The following is a 24,437-nucleotide window of genomic DNA, read 5'->3' on the forward strand; positions in this document are numbered from 1 at the left end:
CAAAGGAAACCTGGTATTCACTGATAAAATTACAAGGCATCGCCTGAATGGCAAAAAAAAGCATTCAGCGCTGACTTCCAGCAGCAGACAGGAAGTTGCCCGTACTAATAATGAATACAGCGGCACTTACTCTATGCAGCTAATGCTACTACAGTATATTACAACACACTCAGCGGTTGCATCATTCTGTAATGAAAATAGTTTGTTTGTACCAACTTTGCCAGAAACACACTATTTAAAGTGCATTGAAACCTGAAATTCTACTTTAATGATCTGGTACAATGAAAGATTAGATTGTGAATTTCAATACATCACACAACATGCCAACCAGGAACTGCAATAAAAAAATATTAGCAGTGCCAAATGACACAGGAGTTTAAATTATACTTAAAGGGGAGTTCCAGCCATTTGTATGTTTATTAAAAGTCAGCAGCAACAAAAAGTGTAGCTGCTGGCTTTTAATAAACAGACACTTACCTGCTCCAGCGCTCCAGCGACGCGCCGGCCGGGGCTCCGCTCCTCTCCCCCCCCTCCCCGGCCGGCGTCTTCATTCTCAGTGTGGGCACCCGGCCGTGACAGCTTTCGGCTTCACGGCCGGGCACCCACTGCGCATGCGCGAGCCGCGCGGCCCGGCGCCGTGTAATTGGCCAGGAGATCGCCTAGGACCTGTGACGTGTCCTAGGCGATCGCCTACAGCAGCCCCTTCCTGAAGGCGATTAAGCTTAGTCGCCTACAGGAAGGAGGAAGTGGGACAGGAAGTCCCACTCTTGCTGAAGCCCCCACTCCCCCCCCAAAAAAATGACATGCCAAATGTGGCATGTAAGGGGGAGAGGAGTGGGTTAAGAGGAAGTTCCAAATTTGGGTGGAACTCCTCTTTAAAGCCCAACTCCAGGCATTAAAAACAACCTTTTAATCCAGTTATGTCTGTTAAAAATGTTTAAATATTTGTTATCTATAGCTGATATAAGTACTTCAAACTTGTCCGTATACTGGCTTTTAGGGTAATCTCCTCCACATAAAAATTCTGAGCCATCAGTGCCAGTTGATCATGCTCTTGGGTTCAACTGTGTTAACACTGTAAACTTATTTACTGGAAGCGGGAACAGAGGTGACCTCATCAGTGTGCTGTGGCTGCTCTATCTTTATCCGATCAGTAGAACGGGGCAGTCAGGTGACATTGTCTAATTTTCTACTCACTGGCTCAGCAATATGGCACGAGTTTGAGGATCAGAAAGATGTTTGAACAGTCACAAACATTTTAACCGCCACATAAGTTTCTGGCATGTGTATTTCAAATCATATATTTAGTGATTTGGCTGGTGATTAGTTTAAGTTTGACTTTAAAACAACAACGACTTTTAACAACATTAATAGACAATTATTAAGCCAACAAGTCTATGCTGTTGAGCTACATCAAAAAATTATGATCAAAGTGACCCCAGAACAGTTCATAAAACAATGTGGTATAATTAGAAGTTAACTTTTAGGCCCGGTACACACGAGCAAACATGTACGATGAAAGCGGTCCGTCGGACCGTTTTCACCGTACATGCCTGCCAGAGGGCTTCTGTACGATGGTTGTACTAACCATCGTACAGAAGTCCGCGCGTAAACACTACGCGGGGCGTGTCCGCGTCGTCGCCGCGACAATGACGCGGCGATGACGCAGCGACGTGGGCGGGCCTGCCATTTAAAGGCTTCCACGCATGCGTCAAAGTCATTCGACGCATGCGAGGGACGGCGGGCGCTCGGACATGTACGGTAGGTCTGTACTGACGACCGTACATGTCCAAACGGGCAGGATTCCAGCGGACGGTTTTAAAACACGTCCAGGAATATTTGCCCGCTGACCAGTTTCAGCATACATGTTTGGTCGTGTGTACGGGGCCTTAGAGGTTACAAAGATGCCTTATGAAAACTACTGTCTGTTCTTCACATCCAAGTAATGAGGTCCTTGTCAATTTTTCTAAAAGATGTCCACGTACCGGAGATTTCTCACAGAGAAGTTTTAAGCATAATCCTGTCCAATCTGCCTTCCTGATTAAGGCAACATATGCCAAGCACAGTACCGAGGAGAAGGCATATTGGGTATTGTGTCTTATACATGCTCAGCTGCAAACATCTAGCCAAGTCTTTTTATGAGTACATTCCTTACGGGATAAATCCTAATCAAACTCTCAAAAGTATAGGAGTAGTTTAGGGGCCCATCCTTCAGTTCTGCAGTTTATGAGCTTATAGGAAATGGAAGATCCAGTTTGCCCGTCAAAATTTACTTGAAACTGCATAACGAGTGCAGTCATTCTTAAGGCAGATCATACACTGCATGCAAGATCTTCTTTTAAAATGTGCCACCCTCCTAAAATGCTGTGTAAAAGTTTAGAAAACATTAGATATTTATACTCATCTGTCATCCAGCTCCCTTAGTTCAGGGGGTGAAGTCATTGTCCTGCTGCTGAGATCCTGGGAATGGAGCGTACTCCAAGTCTTTTAAGAAAACACTGCAGCAGTGTGCTGGGAGAGTCTTATGCCCTGTACACACGATCGGTCCATCCGATGAAAACGGACTGATGGATTTTTTCATTAGTTATCCGATGAAACTGACAGATGATCAGTCGTGCCTACACACCATCGGTTAAAAAAACGATTGTGTCAGAACGCGGTCACGTAAACCACGTACAACGGCACTATAAAGGGGAAGTTCAAATCCAATGGCGCCACCCTTGGGGCTGCTTTAGCTGATTTTGTGTTAGTAAAAGACGTTTCGCGATTTTCTGTCTGTTACAGCGTGATGAATGTGCTATCTCCATAACGAACGCTAGTTTTACCAGAACGAGCGCTCCCGTCCCCTAATTTAGTCTGAGCATGCGTGGATTTTTAACCAATGGACGTGCCTACAGACGATCGTTTTTTTCCTATCGGTTAGTTAACCATCAGATAATTTTAAAACAAGTTCCTAGTTTTTTAACCGATGGATAAAAAACCGATGGGGCCCACACACGATCGGTTAGTCTGATGAAAACGGTCCATTTTCATCAGACTAACCGATCGTGTGTATGCGGCATTAGAGCTGTGAAAATGTGGAATAGACTCCCTCCAGAGGTGGTTCAGACCGTTTTCATCAGACAAACCGATGGTGTGTACGCGGCATTATTATTACGATTTGGGCTACTCTACAATCCCCAAATATTATCTGAAGGAGAATTACATCACCCTTGCATAGGTGGTACTCAGGGCTGGACCAAATGGTAGGCAGAAGCGACTGCCTTGAGCATTTCAGGATTAGAGAGGATGCAAAAAAGGCAAAACCTATGCTGCTGAAGTAGTTCACAGCTCATGAGCCACACTGTTTGTTTCACTTTGTCTTGGCATTGGCACCACAGGTGGAAGCTAGGGGAAAGATGAGTATATTATCTATAGTTTTTTTATCCTACAAGTGTTTTTTGTGGACTCTTTTTTTATCCACATTTAAAAAGAACTTGCATTTTAGGTGTGCTTTAACAATTTTGATCTAATAGTATGAGCCTTGTATTATACAAAAGGTGTTGTAAACTTGGTTTAACTAGCCAACTAACATCCTACTGTGTGCAGCCAGTTTTTATTTTTTTTGCACATTTGTTCTAGTTTGGATCTAGTAAACACCACAGATTAATGAATAAGTTCATAAGATACAGAACACAATGTAGGCATAACTATGCTTAATACATTCATTCTCTAACATTGTATAATACTACATTGCAGCTCATACATTTTTACATTAAACCATTACCCGTGACCTGCTATATAAGGCTGATGTTATTTCATTAATTACTTAAGTGACCTTGTGTTTGTGTAAAGGAAAAAACTGCATGGCAGTTGAAATGGTCATTTAGCAGCTCGGATGCACTTCAAGCTGTCAACATAAACCTGTTTAACCCAGTGCAAAAACACAAAATTAACATGTACATGTCACAATAATAAAGCATGAAGGATGTTTCCTGTACACAGTCGGATATAAATCTGAATTGATAGACTTCTTGCTGTTCATTTTTGGTCTAGAACAGCCTTTGATGGCAAGCATCATAGTAACCAGTGCTGTTAAGAGCAGAGAACATTTCTTTTTTCACAAAGTTGACAAACTTCCCAAGAGGACACAATGGCTGACCTAAGCGTCTGTCATGGGTACGGCAAAATGAGGTTTGATATGTGACATCCTCTCCATTATACAGAATCCTGACAAAGTGTTCTTTTGCTTTCTCCAAGTTCTGCCACAGCTCAAAGACCAAGCGAGCTGCAAATCGTGGGAACCTGGCTTCTGTGAGCCCGATGGCACTGAGGACTGGGGAAAGAGTCACATCGTGGGCAGAGTATAAGGCAAACACTTCATCCTTTTTGCTTTCAGCTATACGCTGCATTCGGTTTACAGTCTGGTTTAAAAGCGGGTGGGTAGCAAGTAGTGCATACTTGTAATAAAGCTGCTTTTCATGTCTCTCCTTTTCATCCTCTATTTGATGAGATTTAATGACCTTAAAGTGCTCAATGTCAATGCAACCATTTTTGGTGCAGGGGAAACTTACATTGTGGCAGAAATGGCACAGTAATGAGTCAATGGGGTTTGAGGCTCTTAACTGGCGAGTGGGGACCCCAACCACCTTGGCCATACTAATGTAAGTTTTCTCTAGCTGGCTGTTCTTTACTCTAAAGCTGTATTGGCGGCGCTGCTCTTCTTCTAGATAGTGGTTCCTCATAGGGCACTCGCAGTGACCGGAGCAGAAGATACTGCTCCACTGGTGTTTAATGTTTATCTTCTTCCAATCAAAGCCAGGCAGGAGGCTGTAGAGCAAGGCCAGCCCGCTTTGAAGCGTTCGGCTCTTTCCGGTAGATTCAAGATAAAGGTGCTTTGTGGTCCAGTCATTTGGTATCAGCTTATGCTTCTTCATGTAGTTCTCTTTTAGAATCTGTCCATTCTGTAGATGTTGAACAACACCTGCATAATGAACACAAGATAGTTTTCAGAAGTTAGGAGGTTTCTTACCGAAAAACAGGGGATTTTTCACATCTAGAGTAAAACATGGTGTGTGGTCTGCTTATTTTGTAACTTTCCCGCCCCTTCCAATAATAAATTCTAAGTGGGAAAAAGCATTGAAAGAAAAGCATACTCACCTTACACCCTTGCCTTCTTGTGAGCTTGTCTAGTGGAGGATTAAATCACTGGGCCTTCTCCTGGTAAATATGGAAAGCCCAAATCTTGCAAGAAGTAACATTTACTTTTTACTCCCAAACACTTTTTTTTCTCTATTGCAATTAGCAGATATTTTGGGGGAATGGGGATGTGCTACAAAAGAAGCGTACCTTGCATTTTCATGCAAAGCCTGCTTTAAATATTAAGGAGGATCATGCAATGTACCACTAATAAATATTAAATATTCTACCTATTACAATGACAGGATGGCATCTTGTGAGGACAGATATATATATATATATATATATATATATATATATATATATATATATATATATTTTATATATGAGTTACCAATGATGATTTATATCAAAAACTGTAGGCTGTCTTTTTGATACTGGTTTCATTACTTCTAAGTAATTCAAGTATAGGAATTGAGGATGGGAGTTTAATATGTTTGGACTTTACTGGATGCTTGCTAAATCTGGACAGGGACTTCACGTTGACCATTACCCCCAACTTTCCATAAATTTACTTCTCTCCCCTTTCTTTCACAGAATTGCACATTAATTTGTAATGCTTATCTTGGTTACCTTTGCTTTTCTGGATTTCTCGCTTAGGTGAGAATGACATCCCCAGCTTCCCGATGCTTCCTGAGATCCTCGTGTTACACATTCCAGGAGGCATTGGGACAATCTAAAGCACATTAGCCACATCAAGGGGGCCAACTGACATTTCTTGGTTCTTGCAGCTTACCCTTGAGGATAGGGCACATATACTGTAGATTATCAGGGAGCTGGCTGCAAGAACCAGTAAGAGAAAGCTGGTTCCTGATGTTAAAAAGACTTGGCAGGCCAGAGTGGAGTGGCAGATCACAACAGTTCAACGCTGGATTCCCTGGACGTAGGAGTATATTTATTGAGCACAACCCAGCAGAAAATGTAGGAAAAAATGGGTAAAAATAGAGCAGAAGTGTGAATTTCCTTCCAGTTAGTGCAGCTAGATTCAGGAAGACAGCCCTGCAGCCAGCAATGGCAGATTTTATAGGGATTGAAAGTTTTTGGGCATACCTGTAAAATCTGTGTTTATTAAGCATTTATAAAAGCCTCTGTAACACAGCGCTTGGTGTGGAAAGTATGTAGTAATATACAGTGCCTTGAAAAAGTATTCATACCCCTTGAAATTTTCCACATTTTGTCATGTTGCAAAAATGTAAAAGTATTTTATTGGGATTTTATGTAATAGACCAACATAAAGTGGCACATAATTGTAAGGTGGAAGGAAAATGATAAATGGTTTTAATTTTTTTTTTACAAATAAATATGTGAAAAGTGTGGCGTGCATTTGTATTCAGCCCCCTCTACTCTAAAACCCCCAAAACTAAAATCTAGTGGAACAATTGCCTTCAGAAGTCACCCAAGTCCACCTGTGTGTAATTTAATCTCAGTATAAAATAAAGCTGTTCTGTGAAGCCCTCAGAGGTTTGTTAGAGAACCTTAGTGAACAAACAGCATCATGAAGGCCAAGGAACACACAAGACAGGTCAGGGATAAAGTTGTGGAGAAGTTTAAAGCAGGGTTAGGCTATTAAAAAATATCCCAAGCTTTGAACATCTCATGTAGCACTGTTCAATTCATCATCCGAAAATGGAAAGAGTGCGGCACAACTGCAAACCTACCAAGACCTGGCTTTCCACCTAAACTGAAAGGCCAGGCAAGGAGATCATTGATTAGAGAAGCAGCCAAGAGGCCCATGGTAACCCTGGAGGAGCTGCAGAGATCCACAGTTCAGGTGGGAGAATCTGTCCGCAGGACAACTACAGGGCAATCCTAGGTGAAAACCTGTTAAAGTCTGCAAAAAACTTGAGATTGGGACGGAGGTTCACCTTCCAGCAGGACAATGACCCTAAACATACAGCCAGAACTACAATTGAATGGTTTTGATTAAAGCATATCCATGTGTTAGAATGGCCCAGTCAAAGTCCATACCTAAATCCAATTGGTAAACTGTGGCAAGACTTGAAAATTGCTGTTCACAGATGATCTCCATCCAGTCTGACAGAGCTTGAGCTACTTTGCAAAGAAGAATGGGCAAAAATGTCACTCTCTACATGTGCAAAGCTGGTAGAGACATACCCAAAGGGACTTGCAGCTGTAATCGCAGCAAAAGGTGGTTCTACAAAGTATTAACACAAGGGGGCTGAATACAAATGCATTCCACACTTTTCAGATAGTTATTTGTAAAAAAAAAAAAATTGAAAAACATTTATCATTTACCTTCCATTTCACAATTATGTGCCACTTTGTGTTGGTCTATCAAATAAAATCCCAATAAAATACGTTTACGTTTTTGGTTGTAACATGACAAAATTTGGAAAATTTTGAGGGATATGAATACTTTTTCAAGGCACTGTAAAAATCGGAATTAAATCCTCCTATCCTTTACACCTACATTTTGTAGACTCTCTCAGGAGCTGGAGTGACTGTTGTATACATAGGGTGAATCAACCATATTATCAACCTACATTAAAAACTTGTCAGTCAATGATTCGAACGTCTGGAGGGCTCTCAGTGTCCTAAAGTGAGGACAATGTGACCAACGAGGCAACAAGTGATATTCAGTGGAGAAAATAATTATTTAAACCCTTGCAGATTTTGTAAGTTTGCCCACTTACAACAAAGAAATGAAGGGTCTATATTTTTTATCATAGGTATATTTTAAATGATAAAGAGAGAATATCAACCAAATATCCAGAAAAAACACACAATATAAATGTTATAAATTGAGTTTCAATTCAGTGAGTAAAATAAGTATTTGACCCCCAAGCAGAACATGACTTAGGGCCAGATTCTCGTACATCCGCGCAATTTTGTGCGGGCGTAACGTACCTGATTTACGTTACGCCTCCGGAACTTAGACGGGCAAGTGCTGTATTCTCAAAGCACTTGCTCCGTAAGTTGCGGCGGCGTAGCGTAAATCGGCCGGCGTAAGCCCGCCTAATTCAAATTTGGATCAGGGGGGCGTGTTTTATGTAAATCTACTGTGACCCGACGTGATTGACGTTTTTCCCCGAACGGCGCATGCGCCGTCCGTGGAATTTCCCAGTGTGCATTGCTCCAAAGTACGCCGCAAGGACGTCATTGGTTTCGACGTGAATGTAAATGACGTCCAGCCCCATTCACGGACGACTTACGCAAACGACTTAACTTTTTCAAATTTCAACGCCCGAACGACGGCCATACTTAACATTGGTACGCCGCACTTATGCCTCATATAGCAGGGGCAACTATACGCCAGGAAAATCCTAACGTAAACGTCGTAACTTTACTGCGTCGGTCGGGCGTACGTTTGTGAATTCGCTTATCTAGCTGATTTACATATTTCGATGCGTAAATCAGCTTACACGCCCCTAGCGGTCAGCGGAAAAATGCAGTTACGATCCGACGGCGTAAGAGACTTACGCCTGTCGGATCTAATGGATATGTATGCGTAACTGATTCTAAGAATCAGGCGCATAGATACGACGGGTCGGATTAGGACTTACGACGGCTTACATGGCGCTGCACCGTCGTAAGTCCTTTCAGAATCTGGCCCAAAGTACTTGGTGGATAAACCCTTGTTGGCAAGCACAGAGGCAAGACGTTTCTTGTAGTTGGTTACCAGGTTTGCACACATCTCAGGAGGAATTTTGTTCCATTCTTCGTTACAGATCTTCTATAAATCCTTAATCTCACTTGGGAACTCGAATTTTCAGCTCCATCCATACATTTTCTACAGAATTAAGGTCTGGAGACTGGCTAGGCCACTCCATGACCTTAATGTATTTCTTCTTGAGCCACTCCTTTGTTGCCTTGGTGGTATGTTTTGGGTTATTGTCATGCCGGAAAACCCATCCATGACCCATCTTTAGTGTTCTGGCTGAGGGAAGAAGGTTCTCATGCGAGATTTTACAATACATGGCCCTGCCTATTAGCCCCTCAATGCGGAAAAGTTGGCCTGTACCATTAGCAAACAGCCCCAAAGCATAATGTTTCCACCTCTGTGCTAGACTGTAGGGATGGTGTTCTTAGGGTCATAGTCAGTATTTTTCTTTCTCCAAACACGGAGTCGAGCTAATGCCAAAGAGATCAAGTTTGGTCTTATCTGACCGCAGCACTTTTTCCCAATCCTTCTCTGAATCATTTAGAGGTTCATTGGCAAACTTCAGACGGGCCTCTACATGTGCCTTCTCGAGGAGGGGGACCTTATGGGACCTGCAGGATTTTAACTCATGGCGGTGTATTGTGTTACCAATGGTTTGTTTGGTTACTGTGGTTCCAACTGCCTTGAGATCATTCACAAGCTCATCCCATGTAGTTCTGGGCTGATCCCTCACTTTTCTCATGATCATCCTTATCCCATGTCAAATCTTGGATGGAGCTCCAGACTGAGGGCAATTGATGGTTATTTTGTATTTCTTCCATTTGCAAAAATTCAGTCTGAGGCCTTGTACACACGACCGAACATGTCCGATGAAAACGGTCCACGGACCGTTTTCATCGGACATTTCTGCTGGGAGCTTTTGGTCTGATATGTGTACACACCATCAGACCAAAATCCCAGCGGACAGAGAACGCGGTGACGTAGAAGACACCGACGTTCTCTATACACGGAAGTTCAATGCTTCCACGCATGCGTCGAATCAATTCGACGCATGCGTGGGATTTCGGGCCGCTGGTTATACGTCATAACCAGCGGACATGTCCGATGAGTCGTACTAACCATCGGACATGTCCGACAGACAGGTTTCCAGCGGACAAGTTTCTTCGCATGCTAAGAAAATTTTGTCTGCTGGAAACCTGTCCGCTAGGCCGTACACACGGTCAGACATGTCCGCGGAAACTGGTCCGCGGACCAGTTTCAGTGGACATGTTCCGTCGTGTGTACGAGGCCTAACAGTTGTCTCCTTCTCACCAAACTTCTTGCTGATGGACATGTAGCTCATTCCAGCCTTGTGCAGGTCTAGAATCTTGTCCTTGAGGTTCTTTGACAGCTCTTTGGTCTTCCCCATGATGGTAAGGTTTGAATAAAAAATATTCTGTGGACAGGTGTCTTTTATACACATAATGAGTTGTGGTCAGGAGCACCTTCTTAAATTGACAGGACTAATCTGTGTACAATATGAGCACATACTGTAGCCAGTCTGTGGGAGCCAGAATTATTGTTGGTTGGTAGGGTATCAAATACTTATTTTACTCACTGAACTGCAACTCAATTTATAACATTTGTATTGTGTGTGTTTTCTGGATTGTTTTGGTTGATATTATGTCTCCGTCATTTAAAATGCACCTATGATAACAATTATAGACCCTTAATTTATTTGTAAGTGGGCAAGATTACAAAATCTGCAGGAAATCAAATAATTATTTTCCCCACTGTAGGGTATGAAATTAGCTGGGTAGTGGTACAGAAGAGGACCCTGGTTGAACCTGCATTGGATGTGTTTTTTCCTATATAGAAAGTGTATAAGGGGGCTGCTTACATTATTGACCCTTGCTCCCCCTTTCTGGACATTGGACCAAACTATCTGCTTGTGGTCCTTGTTGGTCTTACTGTACTCGCATTAGGCCACTGGGTGTCCTCTGAAACTTTGAGAGAATAATTGCCATGTTTTTTAATGTAGGCTGATCATATTGTTGATTCACCATATTTATACTACATAGTGGTTCCAGCTCCTGCGGAAGTTTCCAAAATGCGTTGAGCTGCATCCCACGCTTGTGATCATCAAATTAATGAACACGAAAAGTTCTATTACCCAACAAATTGCCATGTAATGGGTAATAGAGGGACTTTGTTTCATGTTGGTTCTGTACAATTTTATCGTCTTATAATTTGATGTTACTATCATTCTCTTAAATATTTTGTAATATAATTGTAACTTTATAGATATCGTGTTTTGATCTTCATTGGGTGCCACGCTAAAATGAACAGTCATTTGATGGCTTGACCGTTTGGGTGAAAGCAAAAGCAGCTGCAACAGTTATCATGCATGCCTTGAATGTAATGCCTCGTACACACGACCGGTTTTCCCGGTGGAAAAACTGCGATGAGAGCTTTTGGCCGGGATTTCCAACCGTGTGTATGCTCCATCGCAGTTTTTCCGATGGGAAAACTGCCAAAAAAAAAAAAAAAAAGAGAGCAGGATCTCTTTTTTCCCGTCAGGAAAAAATCCTAGCGGGAAAACCGTTTGTCTGTATGCTTTTTGTGCGACCGTGTGTATGCAAGGCAGGCATGAGAGGAATTCCATCGGGCAAACCATAGTTTTTTTAATCCGATGGGAAAACCGGTCGTGTGTACGGGGCATAACGGTTTTGGGAGACAGTTAAATGAATGGGTTACATTTTGCTTTAGCTAACCTTTATTGCCGTTTTTGTTCTTTTAAATGTAGCATGCTGTACTCTGCTGCCTTTAACCTGCATACAGTACATTCCTTCAAAGCAGTGCCTCTCAAGTCTTGTGGCTTGTGGAGCACTTTTAAAACAACTCTTAAATTTGGTGGAGCATGTGTACCTACACCCACCTCTTACCCTGTAAAAATCATTACCTATAGGTGAATGTCAGTTCTTTTGTATTTTTTTTCTCTCCTGTCATTGATTTGACACCTTGTTGCTAGGTTTGTATGATGCCTTGCTATACTTCTTATTTGTAATAACATTTTTACAAACTCTGCTGTCTATTGCTTCAGAACCTGTTCTTTCCTGCTTTATGTTCTCCTTTATCCCTTCCAGTCACTGTGCAGAACATGCTGCCCCAACTATGTCAGTACTCCACAACTGCTCCCTCTTCTACTCCATTCTCTGCCCTTTGATTGCAGTACACCATTTGCCAATCAGGAGAGGGGCATTGCTTTGTTCTCTGGCAGCAGAGGCGCTGTAGCAGCAAACTCCCCACCTATTTGCTATCCACCTGTCATCAAGTATGTTGCATCCTACAGCAAACTGTAAAAATACAGGAAGGGATCATGCCTGTTGACCACAAATGATACATAGACCACAGCCAGTGGTAATATAATTTGAAGAAGTCTGGCAAACACATTTCGAAAGCAAGCCATTATTCCAAAAGCATAAAAAAAAATCTTCTGGCTACAATTAACTTCCTACTTCGTCTGATGATGAGACACTTTCTTTCCTATATGAATATCAAAAGAATTACCTGTCTGGGTTAGCTCTCCCATTTCACAAGTAGAATGGCTAGGAAAATGAGCCAGGCTACTCAAAGTACCATCCATTTGTGCTTCTGAACCTTTCTTCATATGATTGACAAATTCTGCCAAGTTAGGATGAGATGGACTTCTGCATAAAAGAAAGCGTGATCAATAACAGCATAAATACATGTTTCAAATAAGCTTCAGTTACCACTCAACTAATATTTCAGCTTTGGTGGGCACTGGCAGATTGCATCAAAGAGCTTTATCATTTTAGGGATGTAATCTGACCAATTAAGTTTTAAGCTTTGCACTTCACCCCAACAAAGCCTCACTTTTTGTGATGGATCAGGTATAGTGTCAAAGTTCAAACTACATTCTTGATAATGTTGAAAATATGGAAAATCCAGCTGGGGGAAGGAGTTCATGGTAATGGCAGTTGAAGACATGGCAGAGAGGCCTGTGGGTACAAGGTATAGGCATGTTGCCCGTGTAGTTCTGAGTTACATAAAACGCTACGATTTACATAATTCAACCTACTGCCATCTACCCCAAACTGGAATACAATTTTGGATTGCACTCAAGCAGGAAGAGACAGTAATATGCAACCAATTAGGCATGCATTCCCCTATCATAAGGTGCAAGCATTGGAGCGAAGGGTATGGCAGGTTCTGAGTCTCTTGAGTCTCAAGTAAAGATCAGGTTTTATTGCAAAATTACATTGCAATACATTAAACACAAACATACATGAGTATAAGACTACTTAAGGAACATGTACTGTACCTGTCAGGCTCCAGCACACAGTCAATATCAGGTCTCTTGGTTTTGGGAATCGCATACAATGGATACCTGTCTCCATGACGGATCATCACCTGGACGGAAACCAGTTTCAAGTTGTGTGGTGCATGGCCTAAATACAGGAAAGAACGTATGAATCTAACTACATATTTTACAAGCAATTTCTAAAAAAAAAAAGTATAAAATGCCTGAACTGGGCTTTTACAAAACCCAGAAGCTACTGGAGAGGGTTACACATAATTATTACTTCTTAGGCCGGCCATACGCGGTTCGAATTTACGCTGATTCAGCAGGAACCGGACGCGACTCGACCAATTAATGGGCAGGCTGAATGTACTAAGTTGGTCAATCGATCAACATGGGTACAACCAGCCTGCCGGATTCACTTGCAATAAGAAGCCATCCTGGTAGGGACCGCTTCTCCTGTCCACCCCTGCCGGGAGAAGACAATTGCTCGGCATGAGGGATTCCCCTGTTAACACGGTCTATGTTGAAGGGGAAATCAAGCAAATTTCTTTCCTGCAAATTTGCTACGTTTATGCTGGCCCTAGTGGACATGATCTGAGTGTTTACTACTAAAACTCTAAACAAAAGAACGCTTTTTTTGTGGGGCTTCAAATTTAAATACCTTTACGCTTATTCAATACAAATAGCACAAAGCAGTAACTTGCAACAACCAATCTGAAGTAACCTATTGAGAAAAATTATTTTGTAAAGCTGAAAACTAACTGGTTGCTATGGGTTACAACACATTTTAAACTTTATTTGCTTATTGAAAGAAGCACATTTTAAAAAGGAATTACATTTATTTGTGAATGACATGTGACAAGCCAAAATAGTACAAAGGAGTTCAGTCTTAGTACACGAGTTTCTTACGCCACATTTATGCAAATAAGAAACAGCCTAAAACACCGAGACCAAAGCCACTCTGACACTTCTGTCTAGTCTTGATTTCCTGTTTCAAGTTTAGCACAGACACTTTCAGTAAAAGCGGAAGTTCTATAGACTATATTTCATGAGCCATCACATAGAGATAGAACTTTAGTAAAAAGAATACAACTGAGAATTAATGTCAGCTTTCTGCAAATTTTTACATTTCGTTCATTTAGATTTTAATGACAGTAAATAAAATATGACTGATAATGACTGACAAATTTGCATATGTTTTATTGAAAAGGCTTATTTAATAAACAGGAGAGGGATTAAAACACCTGAAAAGGTTTTTATTGATGTCTGCGCCTCCATTAGGGAGATTCACCCTCTTAGGCCTTGTACACACGACCGAACATGTCCGCTAAAACTGGTCCGCGGACCAGTTTCCGCGGACATGTCCGACCGTGTGTAGGGCCTAGCGGACAGTTTTCCGGCCTAGCGGACAGGTTTCCAGCGGACAAAAGTTTCTTAGCATGCTAAGAAACTTGTTCGCTGGAACCATGTCCGTCGGACATGTCCAATGGTTAGTACGACTCATCGGACATGTCCGCTGGTTATGACGTATAACCAGCGGACCGTTTTCATCGGACATGTCTGCTCGTGTGTACAAGGCCTCATGCCCCGTACACACGCTTAGGATTTCCGACGGGAAGAAGTCCATTGGGAATCCTGATGGGAAAAAGAAGAGCTGGTTCTCTTTTTTTGCCGGCGGGTTTGGCAGTTTTCCCATCGGAAAAACTGCGAGGGAGCATACACGCGGCTTCCCGGGCAAAAGTTCTCCTCGCAGTTTTCCCATTGGAAAACCTGATTGTGTGTACGTGGCATAATTGTCCCATTTATCTGGGGTTTCTGGGGTGCCAACAATTTCGGCCATGACTGTATGTGCCACTTTGTGTTGGTCTATCACATAAAATCCCAATAAAATACATTTATGTTTTTGGTTGTAACATGACAAAAATGTGGAAATGTTCAAGGAGTATGAATACTTTTTTAAGGCACTGTGCCGTTGTACCATTTAAGGCTATTCACTGGACATGAATTTTTTAACATTCTACAAAAATTGTAATTATATATAAAAAAATACAGTATACACACACGGCTAAAAATATTGGCACCCCTGCATTTCCGCCAAATAATGCACCACTTTGCCCAGAAAATTGTAAACGATTAGGCATTCTCGTGTTTATTTATTTTCTACCTTGACAAAGGACCCTCAGAGCACTAGGAGCATTTTTTTTCTTTGCAGAAACCTTCAGGGGATTTGCCTGCTCATGGAAAGAAATGCACCAATTTTAATATGTACACCTACTTAGCATTTTATCCATCAAACAAATACGCCGCTTTCACACTGGGGCGCAGGCAGCGTCGTCGGTAAAGTGCTGCTATTTTATTTAGCGCCGCGTTACCGTAATTTTTGCGGAGGGATTTGGCCGCTAGTGGCCGAAAAGGGTTAAACCCACCCGCAAAGCGGCGCTGTAGCGCCGCTTTGCCAGCGGTTCAGCCACGCTGCCCATTAATTTCAATGGGCAAGACCGGTGTACACACCGCTCCAAAGATGCTGCTTGCAGGAAATTTTGTAACGGCCTGCCAGCGCACCGCTTCAGTGTGAAAGCCCTCTGGCTTGGAGTGAATGGAGCCGCTCTTTCAGGGCGCTTTTTAGCATTATAGCGCCTGCAAAGTGCCTCAGTGTGAAAGGGGTCATAAGGATTGCAAAACAATTTGCTATGTTAATGCATGATAGTGGTGTGCGGTCTTTGCATACACATCCACCTCTACTCTCCCTTTTTTTTTTACTTTGGTGCAAGTGCTTACATTTTTGTGGTGCACACTGTGGGACAATGTCATGATATTGGACATATCACTTTTAAAGGATAAGTTCACCTTTCGCAACATGTTACCACTATATTCAGGGTGTAACATGTTACGAACTGACTCTTTTTTTTTAAAGAGAACTTATTCTTTAAATCAATTTGGTTTCAATACATAGAAATTGTGTAATGGCATTGTTAATTTGGGGCATGGAAAAATGCACCTATATGTACACTAATGACGTATTTATCTCTGGTAAATACTGTATGTATTTATCTTCGGTCTTTATCTATAAACCTCAGACAAAGCAAGCAAACTGAAAGTAAAGAGGGGGATTGTTCTGAATCATCTACTTAAACTAAGCTCTGTAAATAACAGGCTATATTCAATAAGTAGAAAACCTGCAAAACAAAGCCAAAAGCTCCACCTTCTGGCTACCTATAAACATACCAAATATTCATTTTAAATAATGTGCTATAAAAGGAGTAAGATATATACAAACATTTCCTTTAAACTCATCGGGCTACATGATTTTTTTTTCTTTACTGTGGTTTAATCAGCTTCCTATGTACAGTATGCTGAAGAAACTGGATCCAAAATGATCCCAGCTCTGTCCCCTTCCCGTGGATCTGTGTGTGTAAACACACAGATCCACGGTCCTGTCAGAGGAGAGGAGACCGATGTGTGTTTCCAGAGGAACACACATCGGTCTCCTCCCCTTGTAAGTCCCCTCCCCCTACAGTTAGAATCACTCCCCAGCGAACATATTTAAACCCTTGATCGCCACCTAGTGTTAACTCCTTCCTTGCCAGTCACATTTACACAGTAATCAGTGCAGTTTTATAGCACTAAATCGCTGTATAAATGTGAATGGTCCCAAAACGTGTCAAAAGTGTCCGATGTGACTGTCGCCATGTCACGATCACAATAAAAAAAAAAAAAACGCAGATCGCCGCCATTACTAGTAAAAAATTAAAATAAATAAAAATGCCATAAATCTATCCCCTATTTTGTAGACGCTATAACTTATGCGCAAACCAATCAATATATGCTTATTGCGTTTTTTTTTTAAAAAATATGTAGAAGAATACATAATTGGCCTAAACGGAGGAAATTTTTTTTATTTCTTTTTTAAAGTGTGATATTTATTAAATCAAAAAGTAAAAAAAAATAGTTTTTTTTAAAATTGTAGCTCTTCTTTTGTTTACAGAGCAAAATAAAAACCACAGAGGTGATCAAATACCACCAAACGAAAGCTCCATTTGTGGGAAAAAACAAACAAAAAGGTACAGAGTTGCATGACCGCGCAATTGTCATTCAAAGTGCGACAGGGCTGAAAACTAAAAATATGTCTGGGCAGGAACGGGGTGAAAATGCCCTGTATTGAAGCGGTTAAAGCGCCCTGTCCCGACAAGCTTGCGCGCAGAAGCGAACGCATAAGTAGGTAGTGCCCGCATATGAAAAACGGTGTTCAAACCACACATGTGAGGTATTGCCGCGATCATTAGAGCCCTAGACCTCCTCTGTAACTCAACACATGCAACCTGTAGAATTTTTTAAACTGCGCCCATGGAGATTTTCAAGGGTAAAAGTTTGTCGCCATTCCACGAGCGGGCGCAATTTTGAAGCATAATAGGTTGGGTATTTTTTTCCAAAAAAAGTGCGCATGCAAGACCGCTGCGCAAATACGATGTGACAAAAACGATTGCAACAACTGCCATCTCTCTCTCTCTCGGTGTTTAGAAGTAAAAAAAAACATTTTTCTTTTGCTAGAAAATTACTTAGAACCCCCAACCATTTATATATATATATATATATATATATATATATATATATATATATATATATATATATATATATATATATATATATATATATATATATATATAATGTTTGGGGGTTCTAAGTAATTTTCTAGCAAAAATAATGTTTTTTACTTGTAAACACCAAATCTCAGAAAGAGGCTTGGTCCCTAAATGGTTAATAGATTACAAAGAACAGACCTCTACTCACCACCCTTTCCATGTGTACAGACACAGGGAATTATCAGCACACAAGATTGATGAAAAAACTAACAGGTCTTTTTGCCCTTATTGAACAGATATAACAAAACACCTACAATGGTATAAAAACACCTACAATGGTATTGTATATCTAACAGATAAGGGAACAAATAGGAGAAGTTCATTTTTAGGCTTTACATACCTTTTATTTGTATCCCTACTAGGTTGCTACATGCCTAGTAGTACGGCGAGATCCACATTTGAATGAGGTTTTTAATCAACTTTAACAAAATAAATATATGTACTTTTATGAAATTGGTCTATAGTCTAATAACCGTGTCCTCCTCAGATGATCCCATTCTCTCCTTCCCTCTAGTTTGAGATTCATTTAGATCATAACCGTACCTTCCATACTGCGCTCTGTTATTCCAGGAGTGTTACAGTACAGGTTGGCTTCATACAGTGGATCAGGTACCGAAGGCTCTGTCAGGGGGTCGGGCATGATTCTCTTCCTGTTCTTAGCGCTAAGACCATCCCCTCTGCCTGAACCAGCTGGTATCAACCGCATAGGAAACCCTAAGAAAAGTGAAAACATATGTTTTAGATTGTGGTGCCTTCTGGGTTGGTCCAGTTTTTTTTTTTTTATTAGACCTTGATTTGGTGATAGGCCAATATAGCTCTAAATATATGTACATATTAGTATTTTCAATGCCTTGATCCTAATTAAAGCAGAACTCCAAGCAGGAAAAAAAATATCCCAACAATCTGTAAGGTGTGTGTGAGGTTAATGTTGCGTACACACAGTGTTTTTTGTGATGAAATAAAACGACGTTTTTAAAAACGTCATTTAAAATGATCGTGTGTGGGCTTCACATCGTTGTTTGTCTTCTAAAAAACGACCAAGAAAAAATTCGAACATGCTTCAATTTTTTATGTTGTTATTCAAAATGTCGTTTTTTGTGTCATAAAAAATGATCGTGTGTGGGCTAAAACGACGTTTTAAACCCGTGCATGCTCAGAAGCAAGTTATGAGACGGGAGCTTGAATGGAACAGAGTGCCATCGTACGTGTTGTACGTGACCGCGCTTTTGCAAGAGAATTTTCAGAAAACGATGGTGTCTGGGCAACGTCGTTTTTTATGACGAAGTTAGAAAAACTTTGTTTTTTTTCATGATGAAAAACGTTGTTTAATTTCATCACAAAAAACGACCGTGTGTACGCGGCATCACATGTAACATCCTCGAACAGTGGTGGACAATGTAAGCCTGGGATGTCAGTACCAAGCTTACTAAATTAACATTTTAATTAAATATCTCCCCTTGCTTTACCATGTTGATCCCTTTATCATGTGACTACAGGCCGTAAAGTCTTTTTCTCATTACCCCAACCACTTGCTGACCGCATAACTGGGAAATTACATCATGATTTTGACGTTAAAAACCAGGGTTATGGCTGCAGCTAGACTTTTTTTTCCCTTCGGCTGCCGACTTTCCGATAAAAGAGATGCCAGTGGTGGATTCGCTGCCGTGGGAGAGGTGCCTCCCACCCCTTTCTAGTGGTTCCTGGACTTGGGTTACCTATTGGTGAGCCTGGGAACCATCTGGCGTTGGCAGTCATTTCCCAAAGAGATAAATGATGGCAAGATGGCCACCGCTCATCTCTATGCCCTTGGAGGACTTGAGCTATGTTTTCATGACCTCACTTCCCGTTCCCAGGGCCATGTAAAAACATGTTTTTGTTTTTTTTCTCAAAGCAAAAGATTATTTAATTATTTTTCTTTAATCCTTATCTTTGGTTTTTAAGGGTAAAGAAGATATTTTGGATCTTTTAGATCCCAGATCTCCCCATAATGAGGACCTGTCATGATAGCAATAAAAGTGATCACATTTTTTTTAAAAGTACCAGTGTAAAAAAAAGTAATAAAAGCTAAAAAAAACAGTGGCCCAGATTCTCAAAGGACTTACGACGGCGTAGCGCCATGTACGCCGTCGTAAGTCCAAATGAGAGCCGTCGTATCTATGTGGCTGATTCTTAGAATCAGTTTCGCATAAATTCAGCTAAGATACGAGCGGCGTAAGTTTCTTACACCGTCGTATTGATATGGACTGTTTTCCTGTCTCAATACAGGAGAGGCTTGCAGTGTTTCACTGGCACCATCTGTTGAGATAAGAAGAGACAAACAAACACACACACACAGACACAGGACAACTTCTTGTGGAGAGTGAAGGAGGAGAGCAGAGCAGAACAGAAGACTGAATAGCTCCCTCCCATTGCCTTTATAATGCTCATGACATCACAGATACATACATTTTCATTGGTTCAAAATAAGTACACACCCATCGATCCCTCCCAATCACCCTGGACCCCACCCATTTACCCTCCTCTCCTGTAAGCACATGGCAAAGTCTTTTGTTCAACCCTAAATCATAGGGGTCTCCTAATGAAATCTACAAGGAATATAATGAGATGGCCTGGGAAAGGGGCTTGTCCAAGAACAGGGGCAGGGAAAAGGCAGTCCTTTGTTTGAAATAGTCCAGAAAATAGTCCATTTAGATATCCATACGCAAGAAGCAGGCGTGTTGCCTTATAAGGGCATAAGCAGTCCAGAACAAGGATTCCTTTGATGGGAGGTAGCAGACAAGAAGAAAATGGAGTGGAAAACACTTTTTAAACACAATTCATTGCATCAAACATATCTTATATATATCATCAAGGAGAATAGGTACTAATATGATTTCATTCATGCATATATATTTATATATAAAAAGGTATCAAAAAGAATATATGAAAAATAATACTAAACATTATTAATAGTTCTAATAAAACATTAGCTCAGCTTATCAAATAGGCATTATTACAGAAATCTATCACAGTATCTTAGTTGCATATTTCCGCTGGCCGCTAGGTGGCGCTTCCGTAGATTTCCGCGTTGAATATGCTAATTAGCTAGATACGCTGATTCACGAACGTACGTGCGCCCGGCGTAGCAAGATACGTCGTTTACGTAAGACATACGCCGGCGTAAAGTTACCCCTCATAAAGCAGGGGTAAGTCATGTTAGGTATGGACGTCGGAAATGTACGAACAGCGTCGTTTGCGTAAGTCGTCCGTGAATGGGGCTGGACGTAAGTTACGTTCACGTCGACTAGGCATTGAGCGGGCGTAATTTAATTTGAAAATTCGACGTGATACGGAGCATGCGCGCGCATGTGCCGTTCGAAAAAGGGTCATTTACGTGGGGTCATGATTAGTTTACATAAAACACGCCCCCCTGTTCCTCATTTGATTTAGGCGCGCTTACGCCGGCACATTTACGGTACACCGCCGTAACTTTAGACGCAAGTGCTTTGTGAATACAGCACTTGCCTCTCTAAGTTGCGGCAGCGTAGCGTAACTACGCTACGCCCGTCTACATTTACGCCGCTCTACGAGAATCTGGGCCAATGTTTTAAAGCACCCATGTCCCTGCGTGCAGTAGTAAACACATATGTAGGTCACACCTATATATATATAATGTTTGGGGGTTCTAAGTAATTTATTCAACAAAAAAATGCTGATTCTTACATGTGAACAACAAATGTCAGAAAAAGGCTGGGTACTTAAGTGGCCAACACCTCAATAAGTCTACTGCCACCATGTTTTTTGTTTACATTTTGGATACACCTTTGTTTTGGTAGGGATACAAAATTGTTAAAGTAGGCTCCAGCAGTGCCATGTCCATGAACTCTCTTGCCGGCGTTGACATTTTCTACTTGGCTTCTTCCAGGTTTGGTATCTTCTGCTATCTTGATTGGCTGGACTGGTATGATGTCATTCCTGCACATGCGCTGTTGGCTCCATGACTAAGAACTGAACATGACAGCTGATCGCTTAGTTCTCGGTCCGCTCAGAGCAGAGAGCGATGACTGTCAGTAAACACTCCCTGCTCTGCCTTTCCAGCGCTCACTGAAGCGCTGGGGTGGAGAGAGGACGGGTGCAGCTGGCAGCCGGAGCCAGCTGTCCATCAGACAGTTGGGTGGATCCTGACAATATGGTTGGGATTCTTCCAGAGTCTGGAGCGGCTCTGTTATATCAGATGACAGAGGGCTTTACCCTGCTGTCGGCTGAATTTGGGTCACCGGAGAGCAAAAGTAAGTGCACTCCTGTGAACCAGAAGAGAAGCTTTGGCTGTGCTTCTCTTTTAAGGAGGTTTAGAATAAGCTGTTCACAAAAGTACCCATTTTTTTTTCTCTCTGATGCCAACGCTGGTCAAAGGTTTAGAGGAACCAGAACATCTTATTAAATTAGGCGTCTCTGCCACTCTTAATGTAAAAGGTCTAAGTGCCTCAAAACAAAATATATTTTGTATCTTTATACTGTATTTAATTACATTATACTGTAAAGCATTCTATGTCTCCTCTACAATGAAACGTGCTTTTTACCAAAATATTCAATTTTCCTGTACTTTAGGGCGAAGAAGGTATGAAATTATACCTTTGTTCTTTCCAGCACTACAATTTCTCTGGCCTCAAAGAATAAGCCTTGGTTCACCCAGTGCTGAATAAGGCAGTGACCTGGGCTTAAAACCAAAATATATTTAATTACTATCATTACATGATGCACAGCATGTACTTTTATGACACAGCTATGGCAACTGGTTGTATTTATTGGTATGTAAAACCTAAACCCAATATTTAAAGGAACACTTCAGAGAAAAATGAAATGTAAACCTGGAAATATATTCAGAAAGCAAAATACTTCCATTTCTCTTCCAGTTATGGCTTTAGCGCACACGTCTACCTCATTTCCTTTTGTCAATGTGGTGATCTGAGAACATCTGCCTTAATCCCAGCTAACAATTAGATTCAAGCATCAGTGAGCTGTAATTAGGGCTGGCTGCATTGGACTAAGAGCAGCCATACACAGAACAAATTTCTTTCTTGCAACCACGGGTTGCAGGAAAGAAATTTGCACGATTTCCCCATCAACACAATCGGGGTTAATGCAGGAATCCCTCCTGCTGGGCCACCGTCTTCTCCTGGGGGGGGGGGGGGGGCAGGGGAAGCCATCCATGGTGGGAGAAGACAGTGATTAGATTAGACAGTGGGTGAAGGCAGTGATTATCGCTAGTCACAAGAAAATCCGGCAGGCTGGTTGTATCCAAGTTGATCGATCGATCAACTTGGTACATTCAGCCTGCCCATTAAAGGTTTGAATCTCAGCCAGTTCCTGCTGAATAGGGGAATCTGTCATTTTTTTGGAGTCGAAACAAAAAGTAGTGTATGGCCAGCTTTACGATTCCTGGACAGTCTCAGGCAGGTCATACATTATGTATAAAAAGGAAGACAATCAGCGCAAACAGATAAGGGGAGAAGTAAAACAAATAAATGCAAGCTGAACACTATAAGTAATCATATTGCCTACAATAAGTATACAAATAAAATAATTAGGGCCAGATTCACAAAAGAGATACGACGGCGTATCTCCTGATACGCCGTCGTATCTCTGTTCTAACTATGCGACTGATTCATAGAATCAGTTACGCATAGCTAGCCCTAAGATCCGACAGGTGTAATTGTTTTACACTGTCGGATCTTAGGATGCAATACCGCGGCCGCCGCTGGGTGGAGTTTGCGTCGTATTCCAGCGTCGGGTATGCAAATTAGCAGTTACGGCGGATCCACGACGGATTTTCGCGTTCGCTACGTCGTCGGCAGTCAAGTTTCCCGTCGCAATTTTAGTCGTTATTTGACCTGCCCTAACTTTACACAGCAATCGTATTGCTGTATAAAGTATGGCCGTCGTTCCCGCGTCGGAATTTAAAAATTAACGTCATTTGCGTAAGCCGTCCGGGAATACGGAATTACACTACGCGCGTCGCCGTTCGAAAAAATGATGTCACTGCGCGCAGAGCACGGCGGGAATTCCGAAACGGAGCATGTGCAGTAGGTCCGGCGCGGGAGCGCGCCTAATTTAAATGGCACACGCCGATTTAAATTACGCGGGCTTACGCCAGAGGCCGCCGGCGTAGTTTTCATCGCAAGTGCTTTGTGAATCAGGCACTTGCGATGAAAACTTGTGGTGGTGTAACGTATCTACGATACGTTATGCCGCCGCACTTCTACCTGAATTTGGCCCTTAGTGCGGCGCAATAAAATTGAGAGAAGAAAATTCCAGCCAACAATAAAAAGGAACTACAAGTCCCAAACAGGAGGGCGAGATCCCTCGTGAAGGAAGGTGATGTTCCTCAGTGAAGAAGTCCTGCAAGGACGCAACGCCGCGTATGGGGGGGGGAGCTAGTGCACGGACATCGCCCGCTGCCATCTCTCGATCCTTGGATCTTGTTGTCTATATTGGCAATTTTACATTGATCATGCCACTTTGCGCTAGTACTATATGTCTTTTATCTTTAAATAAAACCTACGGAGTACACTTAGAGGGTGTCCTTCAATTTTTATATACTCACCTTGGATGGTTTGGTCCCACTGTAATGTTGGAAAACCACTGCCGTGCTGGGGATCACCTCTGCCAGGCTGGAGTTACCATTGCCGTGCTGGAAATGACCATCATTCCT

At 41.8% G+C, this 24,437-nt stretch overlaps 1 protein-coding gene across 3 annotated transcripts in view; it reads right to left on the minus strand.

Moving 5' to 3' along the window:
- Window positions 1-3,598: 3,598 nt before the first annotated feature.
- The window catches only part of PXYLP1 (2-phosphoxylose phosphatase 1), a 55,610-nt gene continuing 34,771 nt past the window's right edge, over window positions 3,599-24,437 (minus strand). For all 3 annotated transcript variants that reach the window (XM_040349057.1, XM_040349054.1, XM_040349056.1), the window contains 4 exons: window positions 18,290-18,460; window positions 13,125-13,251; window positions 12,350-12,489; window positions 3,599-4,963 (listed from right to left, as the gene is read on the minus strand). In XM_040349057.1, coding sequence (XP_040204991.1) covers window positions 4,032-4,963; window positions 12,350-12,489; window positions 13,125-13,251; window positions 18,290-18,460 — 1,370 coding nt within the window. In that variant the 3' untranslated portion in view covers window positions 3,599-4,031. The remainder of the gene's footprint in view (window positions 4,964-12,349; window positions 12,490-13,124; window positions 13,252-18,289; window positions 18,461-24,437) is intronic.

The sequence above is a fragment of the Rana temporaria genome, chromosome 4 (assembly GCF_905171775.1).
Source record: "Rana temporaria chromosome 4, aRanTem1.1, whole genome shotgun sequence".
NCBI classification, from domain to species: Eukaryota; Metazoa; Chordata; class Amphibia; order Anura; family Ranidae; genus Rana; species Rana temporaria.